Source organism: Macaca thibetana, chromosome 8, assembly GCF_024542745.1.
Source record: "Macaca thibetana thibetana isolate TM-01 chromosome 8, ASM2454274v1, whole genome shotgun sequence".
In the NCBI taxonomy this organism is placed as follows: domain Eukaryota; kingdom Metazoa; phylum Chordata; class Mammalia; order Primates; family Cercopithecidae; genus Macaca; species Macaca thibetana.
In genome coordinates, this window is record NC_065585.1 from 132,382,793 (window position 1) to 132,404,409 (window position 21,617).

Sequence of the window (21,617 nt, forward strand, 5' to 3'; positions counted from 1 at the left end):
TATTGTGTAGTTCCTTCTTATTTTAAATACCTAGTAAAATAGGGTATCAGCATTGCTTGCTAAAACAATGTTATATTAATGAAATTTGAGTCATTCCTCCTCTTTTGGGTGTGCTGGTATAAACGTGTCTGCCTAGTTACCACTTCTTAGAGGGTAGATTTTAGATATATATAATTTTCAGTTGGTGGTGTTAGCTTGCAGTAGGTGAGAACTCAGAACTTTCTTGTTCCTCTTGCTTTTTAGAAAGCTGCTTAGATTAACCTGTGATAAACATCAGACTTCATGGATACATAGCCTTGCTATGATGTAAGACACTGATGGTAATAGTTTTTCCAGGGTTAGGTTTTAGTTTATGTGTTATCCAGAACTTTATTGTAGAATTTGCCCATAAGAAATATTTACCATCATTTCTAAATATATATGAATGCCTATTACCCTGAACCTAAGATAGAAAATACTGTTGTTTTTTTAAATGCAGATAATATAACAAATGAGAAGCAAAGAATTAAAAGATGCGCAAATTAGTTCAGGTCAGATGAATTGCCCCTATATGAGGTAAGGTTGGTATCTGCAGTGGTGAAGTTGTGGCAGTGCCATCGTAGTTCTCAGTAGTTAACTTTTTCTTGTTTTCTTATTCTTTTCTACAGGTGACATGAGAATTTTTCAGATTACAAAAAAGACATGGTTTGGCTATTTCTTAACAAAGTTAAACATATACTTATGATATAACCCAGCAACCCCACTGCTGGATATTTACCCAAGAAAAAAGAAGTTATTTGTCCATACAGAATACTCTCTGTGAATGTTTCCAGTAGCTTTATTCATAATCACCCAAAGTCGTTTGGAAACAACCCAAATGTCTGGCAGCTGGTAATCGGATAGACAAATTGAGATACATCCATATCATGGAATATAACTTAGCAATAACAAGGATCAAAGTACTGACATGTCCAACAACATGGACGAACCTGAAAAGCATTTATACTAAGTAAAAGATGGTAGAATCAAAAGTTTACATATTCTATGATTCCATATACATGACATTCCATAAAATAAAACTGTACAGACAGAAATCATATCTGTGGTTACCATGGAGGGGGATTGGAGTAGGCGATTGATTTCAGAGGACCGTGACAAAACTTTTTGGTGTGATAGAAATGTTTCCTGTCTTGAAGTGTAGTGGTCACAACAGCTGTATAAGTTTTTCAAAACCCACAGAACCATCTCAAAAGGTGAATTTAACTGTATGTAAATTATACTTCAAAAAATAAATAAGAAAAGACACAATTTAGTAGTGGTCACCCCTTATCTGCAGTTTCACTTTTCAAGGTTTCAGTGACCTGTGGTCAACTGCCTCTCAAAATATTAAGTGGAAAATTCCAGAAATAAACAATTTATAAGTTTTAAATGGCGTGCTGCTCTGAGTATAGTGATGAAATCTCACAGAGACCTGCTCTATTCTCCCCAAGGCATGAACCCTGCCTTTGTCCATGGATCCATGCTGTCTACACTCCCTGCCCGTTAGGCATTTAGTAGCCACTCAGTGATCAGATCAGCATCCTGCTATTGCAGCACTTGTTTGCAAGTAATCCTTATTTTACCTCATAATGACCCAGAAGCACAAGAGTAGTGATATTGGCATATTGTTACGATTGTCCTGTTTTTAATTAGAGATATTCTTAATCTCTTACTATGCCTAGTTTATAAATTAAACTTTATAATGGGTATGTATTATGGGAAAAAACATATAGGTTAGGTACTGTCCTCAGTTTTAGGCATCCACTTACATAACGAGGGACCTTGGAATGTGTCCCCTGTGAATAAGGGGGGGGGGGGCTACTGTATATCTTCCATATATTACAAAACATCCCCCGTGGAGACTGGGGCTGTACTCTGTAACAGTAATAGTTTTGCAGTGAAATATATGACAGCTGTGTTGTGTAGCTGTGTACCCTGAATGGGTCAAGTTTTGCTGCCATCTGAGTTTTTAGAGCTTTTTGGGTTTCAGATTTGCAAATAAGGGAGTATGAATTGATGGCTATAGAAAAAGGACCACTGATACTGAACAAAATGTAAAAACTACTGCCAAATTGTTTTGGATCAAATAGGGAATTTACTTTTCCAAATCACTTTTTATGGAGCAGACACTGTGTGATAGGGAAAAAAAAAAAACAAAACCCACACACAAAAAACAAACTAATATCCTACTTCCCGCAGCCCCTGGCTGCCATTAACACAGACAGTTGATGACTTAAGTAATAGTGGATGTCCTGAGCTCCCAGACCGAATACATAGTGTCATAACCTGCCTTGCTTAGAGAGAGTTCCCTCCCTCCTTCCATCTTCCTTTCCTCCCTTTTTGTCTTCTTTTTAATATATCAAAAACTTCTTTCATGTGTACTGTGGTCACAAAGGTTTTTTTCTTTTAAAGTACCAGCACACTTTGCAGAAAGTCTCACTGGTTAACAGCTTCTAGAGGAACACCTCTTTTGACTTTTAATGTTCAATTTAAAGAATGTATCTGATAATACCATCTTTTTGGGGGCCTATATGTATTTATTGACACACATATTGGTGGCTACGATTGATACCACATCAGAAACAAGTACAAATGATTGGAAACCCTGCTAAGTATCAGGAAGTGGGATGTGTATCTTAGATGTTACTTGGACTAAGAGAGGTCATATTACTGCCTCCTGCATAAAGCTTTTACAAAACTTTTATTATATGAGTGTTATATTGTGTTTTTGAAATGTTTTAGGACGTTGGTTGAGGTTTTTGTGTTGACATTTAATATATTACAATTTTTATGACATAAAAATAATACAAATTTTATGACGTAATTTATGACATAGGATAATGGAGTTGTATTTGCGGACTTTTACCTTTTGGATTTTTTTTTTTTTTTTTTTTTTTTTTTTTTTTTTTGAGCAGGAGTCTCGCTCTGTTGCCCACGCTGGAGCGCTGTGGCGCGATCTCAGCTCACTGCAACCTCCGCCTCCCGGGTTTAAGAAATTCTGTGTCTCAGCCTTCCGAATAACTGGGATTACAGGGGCGTGTCACCACGCCCAGCTAATTTTTTTGTATTTTTAGTAGAGATGAGGTTTTACCAACCATCTTGGCCAGGCTGGTCTTGAACTCCTGACCTCGTGATCCACCCTTCTTGGCCTCCAAAGTGCTGGGATTATAGGCATGAACCACTGCGCCCGGCCTGGAATTTTTTTTCACAGCTGCTATGCAGGGGTTGGGGGGTTCATTTCCATTTTCCTAAAGAATTGGAAGGCTTCTCAATTAATAACTTCTTAGTTTATCTCTAGTTCCATGCCTTGGTGAGCTTTTTTTCTTTTTAAAAATGTTGTAACAAGTCTATAGAATTATTGAAAAAGTAACTTTCTTTTGAAGGAGCTGGTTTTAAATTACCTTCTAGTTAAAGCATTACCAAAAGTTTAGAATTGTTAACCAAGTAGATAGTACAGGTTGGGTAGAATCATTTAACTGCTTGCTCTACAATTTTCAGGTGCTACTTTTTATAACAGTTTAGTAGAGTGTTTTTTCTCAGATAACTTTGTTTTGTTTTAAGTCTGTTTAAAGCAACATTAAAATCATCTTTGAAAAACTTCTTACCAATACTGAGAATCAAATACAGGATGGAAATTGAAGAGTTGAAACTTTAGAAATCATTTAACCTGTTCATTTTCCAGATGACAATAAAATGAAGGCTCCCTGAAGCATGAAGTGATTTACCCAAGGCCACACATATAAACCAGTGGCAGAGCTAGAACTCATTCTAGATCTGTTATTCAGTCCGGCATATTTTTTTTTTTTCACGTTTCGTGGTAATGAAGTAGTTTTTTGGTGTTCAGTAAGAAGAAAAAAAAAAAAAAAAAGCTTATGTTTTGGTAGTGATAATTTTAAGAGTAAAGAATATGGAAAATGGTTATTAGGGTAAAAGATAACTTCTTATAAGCTCATTAAAAACAGTGCAGAGTTTTATGGTCCAATAAAAGTTTCAGCTCTTCAGGCGAATGGTCTCTCTGCAGTGTTCAGTATGGAGGTACTAGCTGGTTACCTGTGCCTACCGAATACCCGAAATATGGCTAGTGTGACTGATGAACAGAATTTTTATTTTTATATAATTTTAATGTATTTAAATGTAAGTGACGAGGGGAGTGGCTAAAATATTGGACAATGTAGAGATTATGTTGGTACTAAGCAGAGTTGATGTTAGCTAGTTTAAAAGGTCAAGGTTCTAGGAGACAAGGAAAGGATCTCTGCCAGGAAAATACTCTGTTCAAACTTAGAATTTAAGGACCGCAAACAACTGTGTTTAGAATGGATTTTCAGTGTTTAGATTGGCCATGATTGTAGACTTAATTGGTGGTATGGACTTTGAAGCCCGTATCATAATGAGTAGAAAGATTTGATAGAATTAAAAAGTACGAAGAAGGCATTGAGAGCTGTGATAACTTTGTAATTTACCCCCAGTTGTTCTGAATATATTTTTGAAAGATCCTGGAGTAAAATAATACAGTTGTGTCTGGGGCCCATGTTTATATATAGCAGAATATCAGTCTGTCTGAATATTGCTTTGAGAGGGAGACCTAACTCTAATTCTTGAGATTAGATTACTTCCTGGTGCTTTAGCTCAGTTCCTTCCACAGCCACATAGCTGGTTTTTAATTTTCAAATCTACTAGTGAAAACATGATGGAATATGTCACCTAAATTAATATTTTATTCTTCATATAGGTTGTCAGTTTAGCTACAGGAATCAATTCATCTGTTAATTTGCTGGTACCTTGATGAGAAAACATCTGTATCAGAGTTATCAATTCATGGTACTACTTAGCACTCTGTAACATAGGAGTCCCCACATTAACCTGATAATTGAGATTCTTGACTGAAGTCTTTACATACTGCTTCCCTTGAGATGCCTGATAAGTTCAGGAATTAAGGTATGCTATGGGAAATGCAAAATGGATTGATCGTTGGAATAGACCCCAGTGAATTTTCTTTATTCTTGAAATTCCCTTGGCCCAATAGCCTTTGCTTGCAAGCTCATCTGTAAATTCTTATTTATACAGATGAGCTTGTTATATTGGCTTGTTACATTGATGTGTTTAACCCATTTAAAGCTGATAATTGTCATTGTTTTTTAAGTTGTTTGATTGTTATTACTATTTGTTACTCTCTCCTTTTGCTTACATGGCTTTTTCCAGAGGTCAGATTTGTTAGTTTGTGCTCACACTTGAGCCTAGTGCAGGGCCTGACAGGTAATGGATAATACTTAGTGAAACCTAAGACAATCTGTTTAACTTCCTGGGCACCAGTTTCAGAAGATCCCTTAGGAGAGTGGTTCTGAAATTGGGGGTGAGGTGACACGGAGAAAGGGTGACTTTCAAATGATATTCTTCTACTTTTATATAATGCAAAGTGTTACTGATAGATTTGAATACCATGCATAATGATTGAAAGAGAAAAGTCAGAATTTTTTTTTTTTTTTTTTTTTTTGGCGACGGAGTTTCGCTCTCGTTGCCCGGGCTGGAGTGCAATGGTGCGATCTCAGCTCACTGCAACCTCTGCATTTCGGGTTCAAGAGATTCTCCTGCCTCAGCCTCCCAAGTAGCTGGATTTACAGGCATCCACCACCATGCCCAGCTAATTTTTTGTAATTTTAGTAGAGATGGGGTTTCACCATGTTGGCCAGGCTGGTCTCGAACTCCTGACCTCAGGTGATCCACCCACCTTGGCCTCCCAGTGTGTTGGGATTGCCACTGTGCCTGGCCCACAATTCTTTTTTAGCCTCTTGCTGCTTTAAGAATTTGTGGTTCCATGTTCATAATCTTTCCATGCTATTCCATCTCAACAAAACCAAATGACTTATTTTTATATAACTAAGTCTACCTTCATCCTGTCAGTTTCTGACGGGGCAAAAGCAGTTAAAATGTTAAAATTGAGATAAGTCAGTAATCATGACTTCTTCTTATTAAGTTTTCTTCATTTTTACTCAAAAAGTAATTTTGCCTTTACACTAAGTGAAAGAGAAGCTATTTCTAACTACTCCAGAGAAATAAAAAGAGGAGTTTATTTTTCGGCTTCATTTTAATAACATAGCTCTCTTAACACATCAGCCTCATATTTCTGTGTGTGTGTTATAGCATATGTGTGTTAAAGCATATTTCTTTGCTTCTTTCATATCATTACTTATTTTACCAGTAAAAACAATTTAGACTTTGGAAAGTAAACTTTTTGGCTTACTTTTAAAAATTCCATTTACTTTTATTCTAATAAAAAATGTTTTAAACCATCTATTTTCTTCGTTCCTGGCTGCTATTATCTTGACTATAATTGCCTAGTTTCCTTTCTGGCTGATCTATTGCTAGTCTTTATCTGGATGTTATTAAAGAATATAAATGCTCCATAGAGCACCATAGTCTCAGCCAGAATATTTTCAGATTCTCAGCTAAAATGAAACAGAACTGGTGCTTTGGCTGTTAAGTAAGTAGCTCAGATTTGTTATCAGAGAGTGTGAGGGGCTCTAAATTCATTACGTTAGCTGTTCCTGCGAGCGAGCATTTGAAAAATCGCTTCAGCTGTTTATGGATTGTGGTCCTCGGGCACCAGATAGTGGATGCTAGAATGTATTGCAGAAAAGCTGATTAAAGTACTAGGATCTCCAGCAGGAAGAGTAGAAAGTCATTTGTAATACCCGTGTCTGACTCTGTTGCATGCACTTATATATTTCCTTTTGAAAGCTTTGGTTTATTATCAGCTCATCCAGGAAGGAATAACATTTTTGCAAAAATGTGCCTTTTGGTGAAAACATCAATAAACTATGCTTGATGAGAAGTTTATGTAGGGAGACTGATTTGAAATTTGAGGTTCCCAAATACTTTGCAGTTTTATTACCTCACTTATTGGAGTCATGTTTCACTATGACTTAAATTTCAATAGTAGCTACTTTTAAGTTCACAGTTTTAATGTGTTTTTACTGTATATCAGTTTTACTGTATATCAGTATATAAAATATATATACTTTAAAATGTAGACTGTCCACATTTACTTGTTTTTTTTTTTCTTTTCTCTTCTTTTCTTTCTTTTTTTTTTTTTTTTCTTTTTTTGCCCACCTTTCTCTCTAACAAAAGTTTAGTGAAGCACATTATGGAAGTATTTTATGTAATCACAAAACTTGCAGAATTTTAAGTATACTTTGCACTCCCCTTGTTAAAATATTGCAGTATTTTCTCATTACTTTCAAAGTAAAGTTCAAACTTCTTAGCTCAGAGAGACATTCATGATGTTTCCATTTCTTCTCTGTCTCGTCCATACCCACTCGCCTGCGAGTGTCCTTTGCTTCAGGTACACAGAGCTGCTTACAACCATTCCCCTTCTCCTTTCTTTCACTGTGGTAGCTTCCTTCTCCCTGACCCTGCTTCACCTGAGGATTGCCTGTCCTTCCTTCAAAACTGCTCAAGTTTCCCCTCTTCCAGGAAGACTTCCTTGACCCCCAACTGCCCTTCCAATCATTAATCCCATTTAGACTGGCTAGTAAGCTCTCTAGCATTTCATCAGATTTCTTTATACTCTACTGTAATCTGTCTGTCTCCTTTAATAGAATGATATTCCCTGAGGTCAGAGACGATAGTGTCTTTCACTTTAAAACCTGGCATACAGGCCTGCTGAACAAATGCAACTCGACAAAATTAATACGTTTTATAGATACATTGTGTAATTTGATTTACTTTGATCCTGGTTCTGTAGACATTTGGGGGCATGGGTTATGCCATTTTCCTCACAAGGAGTTTTTTAAGTTGACTCTCTAACTTCCATATTGCTACCTAAAATGTTTAACAAAGGTAGGTCTTGGGCTTTGGGAAGGCAGGAACTTAATTGGATGGAGGATATAATGAAATGACCTTTACTTTGTCAGTTGGCCAAAAAATCTGAAATACAATTTATGGGAAATTAGAAAGACCACCTCTATGACCATGAAATCATATATTCTAGCTTATATTCTTAAACTGATAACTTTATTGATATACAAAGTTCCTTTAAGAGAAAATAGGTATTTAACAACTTTTTACTTTGAAAATACCTGGTTATAGTTTCCAGATTTTAACCTAGTCTTAATCCAGGAGGCAAGACAAAGTTAAAGCTAAAGAATATTTGCTAATAATGGGTTGTAGCATTTAAGTATATACTTGGTAGCCTTGAGGTGTCTTTGTAATATTTGCATCAATATTCTGCATTCTTAAGCAAAACAAACAAAATGCGAAGTCCGTACATACACATAAGATTTTTTAAAAGTTACTTAATCTTATTTTGTAATAGAATAACATTTTCATTTAGTCTGACGTTTTATTCTATGTGCACTTAGTATTTGCTTTCATATAATTATTTGCTAAGATACTTTTTATAATTATTTCTTTAGTGATGTAGCAAACTAAGTAAGTGTATTATAGCTGAATCATAGTCCTGGCTGTTCTTTTTATTTATTGAAGGAACAAACGCTGTATTATTAACATTCTTTGTCCTTCCATTGAGCTTGCAAAAAAAATTTGTTAGATCTTGAATACCCTAAGAAATTTATTATGGATGATTTTTAATTATATTTCTATTTTCATCATTTGATATATTTAAAAAATCCATTGTGATAAAACAGAATGGGGAAAAATTACCCATGTCGCAGTAGTTAGATATCTGCTCATTCTCGAAGACCCCAACCTCCTTTTAAAAAATATTTTTAAGATTTATTATGTGTTCAAATTGGTATTGAATTTATATGAAGTGTTAAGATTACAGCATGTTAGGATATTATTGTTGTTTCAAAATGTATTCACTGTTTTGGTTTTTGGAGCGCTGCCTCCAAGAGGTTCATGGCATTTGGTACGTAGTTCACGTATTTCTAGTCTACAGACCTTCCCTATCGAGTCAAAGGCTACATGGTTCTGATATTTGCATTTTCTACTGCTATAAAGCTCAACAATAGTAATTAATGGTTTTTTTTTAACTTTCCGTGTCATTACCAATAAAACTTCAGTTTTGAGAAGACTAGTAATTTGTACCTTTAAAGAGCCACATTCTTTTGCTTTTGTCTCAAAATGTATTATGCTTCACAAGTATACTGTGACAGCCTGAATAGAAAAGGGGGGAGGGGACATTGTCTTCAGCTGGCATGCTGTTATCAGAGGGAATGTGTTTCTGGACACGAGATTTAGCATTCATTGGTTGTCTGAAGAAAGCTATTTCATCTGAGGATTGGACAAGAAGCTGCGTCAATTTGCTGCCCGTCTCCAAGGCACTGGTGATGCTGCCTTCACAAGCTGGCTAACGTCACGGCTCCATCACCCAGCGGGGTGTGGACTCTCTTTTTCTGTTCTTCTCTATTTAATTCTCTATTTGCTGCCTACTGCATTTCTTAATCTGTCTTCTGCCAAATGCTAACAGCATGATATTTTGCAATCATCTAGGTGAATACAAGAAAGACGAACTCCTAGAAGCTGCTAGGTAAGTGATTCCATTCATTTTAAGTGTGTATAATGCATTAAGGAAGAGAAGGAGGAGGGCAGGTGGAGGACTATAAAAAATATAACGTTATTGTCTTGCTTGGATTTTATGCAATTATGCAGATACTAAATCTTTATATACTTTATTTTGCATGATTAGTATATATAATAAAATCTTTTCATATGGTGATGATTATAAGATTAATTTTATTTGGAACATTTCTTAAGGTACCTGCAAACCTTAGTTGCCCAGCTTTTCCAGTGATATTCTTGGAGTATTTAAATACCTATATCTTCATTTTCTTCTGAAGATTTTTCTAGTAAAGCTTGAATGAAGAGCAAAAAGTAAATGTTAAAATCCTCATCTATTTTTTTGTTGTTGTTCTTGGTCGTTTATAATTTAATTGATTAGCTCTTTACAGCATTTTGTATGTATTTTTTAACTCCAATGTTTTAGTCCATTTATCAGAATAAAGTTTGTTTGTAATTAAGAAGATGACTTTATGTAGATAAATAAAACAAAAATGTAGAAAACTACATTATTTAAGATATACCACTATAGAGTAATTAACAGATATTAATTAGAAATGTAGTAATTGAACTGAATATTGCAAAAGAGATTTCTTGTGATCCATGTAAAAGAAATCAAAGCAAACCCATATTTTACTCTCATGTGAAAAAATTATGCATAAATATTCATAAGAAGCTTTGTAATTTTATAGGAATTGACTTACTACCTTTTTATAGGAGTGGTAATGAAGAAAAACTAATGGCTTTACTGACTCCTCTAAATGTGAATTGCCATGCAAGTGATGGGCGAAAGGTAAGTTATTTTAAATACAATCCTCTTTAATTGCCTTGCAACAAAATTTTGTGAAAGTGGCATATATATATAAGCATGTATACCTACATGGCTTTATTTTAACTAGCATCTTTTCACTGTAAATGAAATGCTGCTATATCTGTTATTGGCAGTTGTGACACATTCATAGAACTGGTGAAGCATGCATCTTAAGTAAGCCTTTTCTCTTAAATGTCAGACACTGCAAGTTATTTGTTACATGAAACTGCAGCTTTGTCGGTGATTAAAATTACAGCATATGCTCTTTTCTGGGTATGATAATGGAAACTGGAAATATGTGTGTCCTGTTTACCCATCTTTGTTAAGACATTTGTGTTTTTGATTTCTTATTTGGCAGAAGAAGATTTGTTTGCTAGATACCAACACTTTTTCCATTAAAGCTGAGAAATTGCTGTTAATGATTTTTTTACATCTATACAGTTCTGCTCTTTTATTATTATTTGTATTGGCTAAGTTTTAATTGTGGAATATTGAAAGAAAATAGATTAAAACAGAGAGGAATATTCTATATTAATATACAGTTGCCATGAATGCAAGGTAATATATAAAATATACAGCTGGCAGCTTCATTACCTACTTTGTATTCTTGCTGAAGATAGACTGAAATGTAATCTGTTATGGCTTTAGTAATTGTAAAGTTTTGCAGTGATTAGACTTTGAAAACCAATGCACTCTATACCATAAAGTTGGTTTTTTTTAATGAGAGTTAATTTTTTAATGTTAACTAAAAACCTAAAATATTTTTAAAGACGTATTACATATATTGAGGAAAATTATATGTCTGATATTTAAAGAATGAATTCTTTTAAAATTATCTACAGTGAAAATGTTATGGCAAATATCAGGATGGATGGTACACCTTAGAAATAATGAACTATTTTGCTTTTAAAAAATTACTTTTCTGTGAGTGATAATTTTGCAGATCAAATTTTTGCATGCTTCCCCACTTTTTCTCTATTTTAATAAAATCCAAAAATAGTGGCAAGGAATCGAGTCCCTCAGAATATAATTTATGTTAATTTGTCTTTGTAGATAGGTCATATATTGTTATATGTCCCAGTGAGTATTTTGTTTCTCTGGGTAATTTGGGGAGAGACTTCTACTTTCATAGAAGGTTAAATTACACATATCAAGCTATAAACTAGCAAAGATTTACTCAGCACTGTTACTTACTCTTGGGAAGTGTTTTAAAATGGTAACTGTTCATTTTTCCTTCAGTTTTGAAGTTGCTTTAGGGAATTTAACACTCTTGTGTGCACTTTAAACTCCAGATTTTATTTGGATTCTCCAGGTAGATAAAGTGATTTCTATCACTGTGTAGAAAAGGGCCTTCTCATCTGTGGTTAAATGCAGCTGTTTTTGAGACAGAGCTTGTTTCGCCCGGCCTACGTCAGTTTCCTATAACCATTTTAATACTACAGAATTTATGTGAGAGTACTACAGCAGAAGCTGATTTCTGTCACGGCTTCGTTCTCCCTTCCTTACCGTTCTACTTTGACAGCCACATTCCTAGTGCAGTAAATCATAATAATTAAGGAACATGATCCCTGATACTTTAACAAATTATCTCTTCTCCCTGCTTTATCTCCTACACGAGTGTATAGAACTCATTTATTTTTCCTTTTCTTTAAAGGAGAATATACTTCCTTTAACTACAACCAATGTATTCCTCATCCAAATTCCTGTGGTTCCTTTTCTATATGATTCTATGGCATTCAGAGTTCCTTAAAGTTCATAAATATCTTTTTCTCTTACTCCTCTATTAGCTCTCCTTGTATTTTCTACCAGGACCAAGGCTGGCACTTTGCGTATAGCAGAAGCTTAGAATACAATTCTGTTGTTCCTTGATAAACATAATTTTATCCTCTGAGTGAGAAAAACATCTACCCTTTGCCATTTAGAAAATTAAATCAGAAGTATGTGAATGCGAGATTTTATGTTTTTTGTTATTATTAATATTATTCTATTAATTTCTTTTTGGGTACTGATAACATGAGGGAGAACTGTATATTTTATAATGTGTAGAATATTTTTAAGAACATACCTCAAGCATTATTATTGTACCAAAGGATTCCTAAAATATAAATAATGCAATAATGTTCCAAAATGTACTTATACTTTTTTAGATTTTCAGTTTTTTCAAATTAAATTAGATAGAAAAAGAAAATTAAGCATTTATTTTATGGTTTTAGTGCTGTGCGTATAAGAAATAATTAACAATTGCTCATCTGTGTGATTTGAATTGAATAATTCCTGTTTAGATATTATTCTCATTTATGGCACAGAGTAATTCTTATTAAATGTACCAGTTGCAGTAAAGCCACAAGGTATTAAATGTTCTGGGTGCTAGTGGAGATTGGGACAAGATCCCTTAGTTATTCCAATTTGTTTTATTTTCTTCCTGTTGTTATCAAGAAAACAGGTAGTCAAATCTAGCTGCTAAAATTACAAGTATCTGTCTTAGTAGATATGTAATCCTTTTTTAGAACATTTACATGTGTTTATTTAGAATTTGAAAGTCAGATTGTATATTAATGAGAGGCTAAAGGTACCTTTTCACATATAGTAAGTCAGGCATATAAAGTTTATTTCCTGAATTTCATTTTAGAACACAGTGTAGAACCAAATCCTTTTTTAGAAGTTTCCTAAATTACTGTATTATTGCTTGACTGAGCCCTTTTCTGTCTTAGTTTTTACTACAGTTCCTGGTTTGTAAATTTAAAAAGCCCATGAAAATGTTAATTTTGAAGTGTTTTTGGAAAAGAAATGTCTCTTATACAGTGGTTAGTAGGTGGGGAATTTGCCTAGAGATATGTGGGGGTTTGAGACTTTAGGTTTTTTTTTTTGATGTAATATGTGGGATTATACAATGAGAGTGTAAATTTTAAGTACTCTTAATGCTATGCTGTGACTTGATGATTATCTAATTAGGTAATATGTGAGAAGTTAATATTTTATTTCCCAAAGACAATTGTTTTCCTAACCTTTCGAATTCCGAAAATTATAAAACATCAATAAGGTTTTATACAGTTTATATCGTTACTATGCTTTTATTTTACACATAAATCAAAATTGCTTCTTGGCTACACTAGAAATTTTATTGACTTTTTTTTTTCCCCTAAAAAAAGGCAGAAATTTTTTTTGTTCTAAAATGCTACCTTTTGTTGTTGCTCTAAAATGATACTTGTATACAATTATATACATGTTATAATGATGGCCACTTTTAGAAACATACGGACATTGATATTATTTAGTCATCTTCTACCTTCCGCCCAGTATGATTAGTCATGACAGTCCACAATTCATTATTGCCATTAGGTGAACCAGAACCTTAAGATAGGTTGTTCCCTTTCTAGAATTCTTTATTCCTATATTTTCAAACTTGGATTTTTTTGACCTTTAATCTCCCTTTACAGTGTTTTATATCAGTATCAGATGTTTTATTAGCTATTATCCCATGTTCTGGCCTTGTTTGCTATCTAAATTTAAGGAGGTAATATTCTCTTATTTTCCAGTGTTAATTTTCATAAATATACCTTTTATAATAAATGAAAATAAATATTTGAATAAAATTAGTCCAACAGTCAACTCTTTTGAGAGTTCTTTGTGGTTCCTTTCTGTGTTCCTTCTGTGTTCCTTTTCTAACTGTCTTTATTCCCTTCCAAAATAAATGTCCTAAATTTATTCATTCCTCATCTTATCAGGCAATAGGCAAGGGTTAGGGACTACTGCACATATTCCCAAATAGAAATAATATATCTTTGAATATATCTACTCTGCCTACCATTGCTATTATTATATGTCACCAAATAATTGAAAGTAACTAATATTTGATAGGTGCTTTTAAAATAACATCTCCAATGTAATTTTGAGTATTTCAGGTTTCCCTCTGTCCACCAACACTTAATACCTACCATGTGTAGGTGACTGTGCTTAGTGCCATGGGAGATAACCCTATGGTTGATGGTACTGGTTAACAAGGAGCTTAGACATTGGTAGAATGATTAAGACATTATGGAAGACATTGAAGCTAATGCACTAAAATGATACAATATTCCTTTTGCTGTGATACAGTTATAAAGTGCTGATTTAAGGTGAGAATGTTTTTTCCTGGCCCTTTTATTTTTAAGGCTTTAGTATTTAGTATACCCTTCTGTAAGAAACCACAAATTTAGATGAACAGGTAATTGGAGGAACATGATTTTAATTCAGAAAACTTAAGGATTTCTTTAAATGTCAACTTTCTGTAAATATTTGCTTCCAAATAGTTAATAATGAAGAAGACTGGAAACAGAGAAAAGTAAAGTGTTTGAAAACTGCTTCCAAAAGGAAATCAATCAGAAATAAAGTAGAATTTAGTGAATTTAGTGCTGTACCTTGAAGACACCATAGAAAAATTGTGATAGGGCAAATAGACTGTAAGGTCAAAGGGATTGGTTTCTATTCTGCTTTCCAAGTGTGTGTCAATGACTCTATAGTTTTTAATTTACGCACGCACAAATGGAAATAACCATACCCATTCCACGAGGCATTTGAGAGGATTAAGTGAAATAATGTGGTCAGTGTACCTAGTACAGTGCACACAGTACCCTTCAGTAAATTAGATTCCTACTCCTTTGATAATTTTTTTGAAACTTTCAAATATATCTAGAATGGATACTTACATACTTTTAAGTACTCCAGTGTTCCCATTCTCTCCCCTTAAATGTCTTTATTATCTATCCAAGCTCTGTCCTAGCTGGCTTTGGATAAAATAACATATAGGTTGCCTGGTAATCTATAAAGCATATAATTGAATTAATTCAGTTGGAGCTTGGCCTTCCCTCTCTTCACCCAGTGTCACATTTAATAAATAATTTTGTTTAAATTAGCAGCTTATAAATTCAGAAATACATTATGGAGATATATGCCCATTTTTAAACATATGTTGATTAAAAATTAATATCTGGCTGAAAATAATGCCATATATGGAATTCCATAAAGCCCATCCAGTGAAGAACTAGAAAGATGGAGGATTAGTGTAATTATTTGTATCTACATTTAAGTTTTAGATTTGTAGAGTTTCTCATTATTCTTGGGCAGTACCCCCATCAGTACCCCCGTCTCCCTTCTCATTATTCTTGGTCAGTACCCCCCAAGTACCCGACGGGGGTACACTTGGTCAGTACCTCCGTCTCATTATTCTTGGTCAGTACCCCCATCTCGGAAAAAAGTGGAAAAACACTTTTTTCCAAATACTGTGTTTGGCCAGGATTTTAACAATCTTTATGTGGTAGGTTTTAGTTTGGAGATGCCTCAATAAACCATCCCTTTTATTATTCATGCCCTCATCTAGCCCCCTGCCACATTGACTCTGAGCTTAGCCTGGGACTGCTTTGAATAAAATAAGGCACAAGTGATACTCTGTCCTTTTCAGGACAAGCCCCTGAGTTGGCCTGGCAGCTGCTAGTCTCTTTTTTGGTAATTCTTCTTCTTGGAACCCAGCTGCCATACCATGAGGCAGCCCAAGCAGCCATGTGACGAGGTCCACGTGAAGAACTGAGGCTCCTAGCCAACAGACCCACCTGAGTTCATATGGAAGCTTCTTAATGATTCTAACTATCCACACGTCCCAGACAATTTAACCCCATCTGAGTTCCCGATCCATCCTTAGGGTGACATCAGCCATCCTAGCACCGTAGCTCATACCACATAGAGCGGAAGACCTGCCCAGGTAATTCCTCGCTGTTGGGGTGGTTTGTTATGTAGTGATACATGACTGAAATACCTGACTAAAAGAAAACATAACTCAGTGCTTATTATCTATTGGGCAAGAAAGATTCCATCTTTTTTTCAGCTTGATTACTGAAAATGATTCTTTCATAGTTACTTGGAAGAGTAAGTGAGGATTTTAAAATATCTTCCCAAATATATTTACATCTTTAGATATATTCAGTTCTTTTGAATTTATATCTTACAATTTAAGTATTTTCACCCTAGGAACGCAAAAACATAATTTTATGTGCATCTTTTGGGGTCATGGTATTGTGGGAAAAAGCAGGAACTTGAAGCTAGAAGACCAGATTTTAAGTTTCAGCTGTTATTAGCCATGTGTTCATGGCAAGTTTTATCATATCTCTGAGTTCTCAATTTCTGTAGCCTAAAAAAATGAAGAATTTGGGCCATTGAGCTCTAAAGTACCTTTTGACTCTGACATTTCAAGATTATTATATATTTTGTTACTTATTTTTCAGCAGAGTTAGTAGCAATTACCCATAATGCAGAATTGAATTTCATAAGAGACTGTATCCTCACACTGGATAGAACACTCATGGTATCTGCAATAAAGTTTATGTTGAGCCCTCTTCCCCTTTAAGAAAGAAAGTGTTAGCATTACCTGAGCATACATATCTGGCTCTCTCTGGCCTATAGTGACCTTTATCATCCTCCATTCTTGCCAAATCTTGGTAGATAAAAGGTCATACCAGTTTTAAATTTCTAACTTTTATGGATCCTAGTTGAGATGCTACTTGGGATTACAAGAAGGTCAAAATGCAGTAAGTCTGCATTGGGGAACTCTTCAAATACTTTAGGTTTAATTATATATCTAATCAAATCACTTCTTCGGAGTACGTCTTGCTGAGCAATGCATATCTTACTGTAGTGCTGAAATCCCTTAGAGCAAGTTTGCTTGCATACTTATGTTGGGATATATTGTATAAAATCTTTATGCTTATGTATATTCATTTTGTACCAATAAGGACTTGAAAATGTCTTTTTTATTTTTCATTCGGGAATTGCTTCTACTAAAACAATCTCTATTTTGTCAAGCATGACATTTCTACTGGTAAGGGTAATTAGTACCAATGCCAACTGCACTGTTTTCTCTGTTGGAGAAATGAATTTTTAGTAGAAGGGGACCAACCACAGTGCTAAAAAGCAGCAAAATGATAAAACTTAGTTGTCTATTTACCTCTATTTAGCCACCGTCCTTGCTTTGAATTGTCCTGCCCTCATATCCCAAAGCACGAGTTTCCTGCTGTTTTCCACTTTAGACTGCTCAAGGGACCGGAGGGAGTTGGTACTAAATCCTTTGGCCATGAGTGTGAGTCATTATTAAAATTTTATTTAGAAGCCAAATTACAAATATGACACTTCAGCATCTGTTTTTAAAATTCTTAGAATCGAAGTTTAAAGTGTTCTTTCTGCCTTTACAAGTAAACCAAACTTCACATTAGTAGAGTGGATTACAACTACAGCAGTAGCTGGAAAAACACCCATGTCACAGAGTGGCAAAGGAAAAAGAGCAGGAAGAAACACACGGGATAGCTTCTGTGGTATTGCCGATGTCCCAGTTCTCCAACTGAATGGGTGCTGGATGGTGTTTTAATATTATGCTTTATAACTTACATGTTTTTATGGATTAAATATTACATGATAAAGATATTTTAAAATATCTCTGTAATGATTATGATTTTGAGTACCCTTTGGATTGAACAGAGTGTTCAGTTAATATCATCTGGCAGTAGAGTATTCTACAAAAAGTTATTTAAGTAAAAGACTATATTGTGTAAAAAAAAGCTTGTTTAGGTGCAAACAGAAGTCTGATTTCAGGAAATTCTTCCAGCCTGATGAAAAATGGCTGAAAGAAAGTGATAAGTTAATTATGGATTTAAGAATTCTGAAATTATCTGTAACTTTTTTTTTTTTTTTTTTTTTTGAGACAGAGTCTCGCTATGTTGCCCAGGGTGGAGTGCAGTGGCCGGATCTCAGCTCACTGCAAGCTCCGCCTCCCGGGTTTTTACGCCATTCTCCTGCCTCAGCCTCCCGAGTAGCCGGGACTACAGGCGCCCACCACCTCGCCCGGCTAGTTTTTTGTATTTTTTAGTAGAGACGGGGTTTCACCGTGTTAGCCAGGATGGTCTCGAACTCCTGACCTCGTGATCCGCCCGTCTCGGCCTCCCAAAGTGCTGGGATTACAGGCTTGAGCCACCGCGCCCGGCCTAATTATCTGTAACTTTGAATTGTCATTATTAAAACAGTTGTTTGGCCACAATATAAAACCAATGTAAACTATTTCTTAATTCATTGTAGACCATTTTTAGTGTCTTAGCTAGGATTGCTATACCATTGACATTGACACTGACAAGGTAGCTTAAACAACAGAAATTTATTTCTCACAGTTCTAGAGGCTGGGAAGTCCAAATCATGGTCAGATGGTCAGTTTCTGGTGAGCAGGTTTTTTCTTTTTTTCTTTTGAGACAGAGTCTTGCACTGTCACCCAGGCTGGAGTGCAGTGGTGAGATCTCGGCTCACTGCAACCTCTGCCTCCTGGGTTCTAGCAATTCTCCTGCCTCAACTTCCTGAGTAGCTGAGATTACAGGTGCCTGCCCCCACACCTGGCTAATTTTTTGTATTTTTAGTAGAGACGGGGTTTCACTATGTTGGTCAGGCTGGTCTTGAAGTCCTGACCTCGTGATCCACCCGCCTTGGCCTCCCAAAGTACTGGGATTATAGCCGTGAAGCACTGTGCCTGGCCCAGCAAGTTTTTTCGTGTCTGTACTTAGAAGGGCACTAATCTCATCATGAGGTTCCCACCCTTATGACCTCATCTAAATCATATTACCTCACAAAGACCCTGTCTCCAAATGCTATCATATTGGGGGTTGGGGCTTCAACATAAATTTTAGGGGAATACTAAGCATTCAGTCAATACCTGGTTGTTTTTTCTTTATCACTGCCTTTTTTTCCTTTTATTAAAGAGATTATCACTTGAGCTTGCTTCTCTGTCTCACACATATGCATATTAATCCATTCACTCATCTCATTCAGTTAAATTAGGATTATATTATGAAAACAAATTTCTAGAAGTATCAAAAATCTTCATATTCTGCCTTTTAGAAGAATGTTTTCAGTGACTAACTTAGTTTTTCTCTATTCTCTACTAAGAATGCCATCAATAGTAAAGCTTTAAAAAAGCACTGTAAATACTAAGCATAATCACTTGAAATGCATATTTGGATAACTAAACTAGTAAATTTGGAAATAGATCAATTCTAAATATAAAATGTTATATATTTTGATTTTATAAATAAAAATGCTTTAATTTGTTAATAGTAACATGATAATACCCTACTCTTGAATATTACAAAAATGCCCCATAAAATTATCTCCTACTTTCAGAGAGTGTTCAATACCCATTACAACTGGGAGAGAAGGCTGTGGGCAGGGAACTGAACTAGAGGTCTCTGCTCCTGGCTGTTTTTGGCTGCCGCATTCATTATACAAATGCAGAAACAACAAGGACTTTATCACTTAAGAAACTTTGAGGTGACGGCATATCTGCAGAATCCTAGAGCTCTTAGCCACATTAAAATCAGCTGAAGGAATTTGTCACTTTCCCAGTTTGCGGTTAAAATGACTAATGATCTAAGGTGGACTGATTCCCTCCTGTGTAATTTATTAAATGCCGATCAGTGCAAGTGGTTTCTTCTTTCAAGAAAAGCTCTATCTGTTGTCCATTACTTACAATCTTTGATGCTTAGATATGAAAACATAAGACTGCAAATATTAGCTACAAAAAGGAATTTATGTGCAGTTTGGGTACTGTGAAAACTTTTCTCCTTTCATGAAGTATAAAACAACACGTTACTATCAGACCGAGAAACCTTGGATTTTTTTCTTTTCATAAAATCTACCAGCTATTTCTCATTAGATGATGAAAACCTAATGTTACACTTGGAGAGTACTAAGCGTTTTTGTTCACACAAATCTTGTGAGAGCATGCTAGAAACTCATTTTCACCACACATTTTAATTCTGCTGATTCTGAGGCTGGAAAAGAGAAACACAAATTGCTGGCCGCTGAAAAATCCCCTTGAAGATTCCACAATGATAATGTTATGTTAAAATTGAATAAAGCTAGCATTCAAAGCTTTATTCTCACAAAGATTACCCTATGGATTTCCTGTTCAATCTTATCTGCTCTTCTCCCTTCCCTTCTCTTTCTCTTCCTAATACATTTAAAATAAAGATAGTCCTTTATATTCTCACTTTAAAAATAAATTTTTGGCTAAGCTTGGTGGCTCACGCCTGTAATCCCAGCACTTTGGGAGGCCGAGGTGGGTGGATCATTTGAGTTCACGAGTTCGAGACCAACCTGGCCAACATGGTGAAACCCCGTCTCTACTAAAAGTGTAAAAATTGGGCGTGGTGGCGGGCACCTGTAATCCTAGCTACACAGGAGGCTGAGGCAGGAGAATCACTTGAACCTGGGAATAAATATAAGTAAATAAATAAATAACTAAATAATAAATTTTTACTATTTATGGCAACTTGAATTACAGAAACCTTGTTTTATATTTCATAAATTCTGTAGCTTTTAAAATGCCTTCCTAAACATGAGTACATCTGTTACTTTGGAAGAATATCCTTTCTGAGGCTATGAAATGTCAATTGTTATTTTATCTCTGCTCATGTAATCTATCTAGGATTCATAGAATCTTATTTGGATGAGGACTTAATGTCAGCTAGTTCAACCTCCCAATGCAGTGTTAGAACCTTCGCTATGATAGCTCTGACAGGTTCTACTTAAGAGAGAGAGAGCTTGCTTGTTTAGATCAGACCATTTTTGGATTTAGTGCTCAATTTAGGGTGTCACATTTTAAGAAGGGATATTGACCAACCAGAGCGTGACCAAGAAGGTAGTCAGAAAATTCTTATCTAATAAGCAGTTGAAGTAACTGGGGCAGGGGAGTTAGTTCAAGAAGAGACCAAGTGACTGTCTGTTAGAGATATCTAGAAAAATCCTGCACTGGGGAGGAGGCAGAATCTATTATTCTCTCCAATTTTAATATTGTTATTCTTCCTTGTCCTGCTATATTTAACTATTTTTAGGCAGCTTCTGTTATGACGGAGTTCCACATTTCTGGGGCGCTCATCCAATGGAACAGTCACACTGTCATTATTGATAGGGTTTAATGTGCACTGACCTATGGATCAGAATGCTCAAGTTGTCAGAACCAAGGAGATCCGTGTCTGCCAAGAGTAACTCTTGCCCCTCAGCTATGTTAGTCCATTTCTGAACATCCTATCTAGAACTTGAGCCCTCACACAAAGGATAATTAGAAAGGCAGAGTGAGAGTTTCTAAGTCAGACTGCCTGGAATTGACTCCTGACTCTGCTTTTAATTTGCCATGTTAATCCCCCCTGTTCCTTAGTTCCCTCATTTGTTGTATGGAAGTAATAGTAGTTTCTAGCTAAGGTAGTTGCTG

At 35.2% G+C, this 21,617-nt stretch overlaps 1 protein-coding gene across 2 annotated transcripts in view; it reads left to right on the forward strand.

Annotated features, from left to right (window-relative positions):
- Positions 1–21,617, forward strand: part of TNKS (tankyrase) — a 227,929-nt gene that overhangs the window by 112,331 nt on the left and 93,981 nt on the right. For both annotated transcript variants that reach the window (XM_050801078.1, XM_050801079.1), the window contains exons 4-5: positions 9,469–9,505; positions 10,252–10,327. In XM_050801078.1, coding sequence (XP_050657035.1) covers positions 9,469–9,505; positions 10,252–10,327 — 113 coding nt within the window. The remainder of the gene's footprint in view (positions 1–9,468; positions 9,506–10,251; positions 10,328–21,617) is intronic.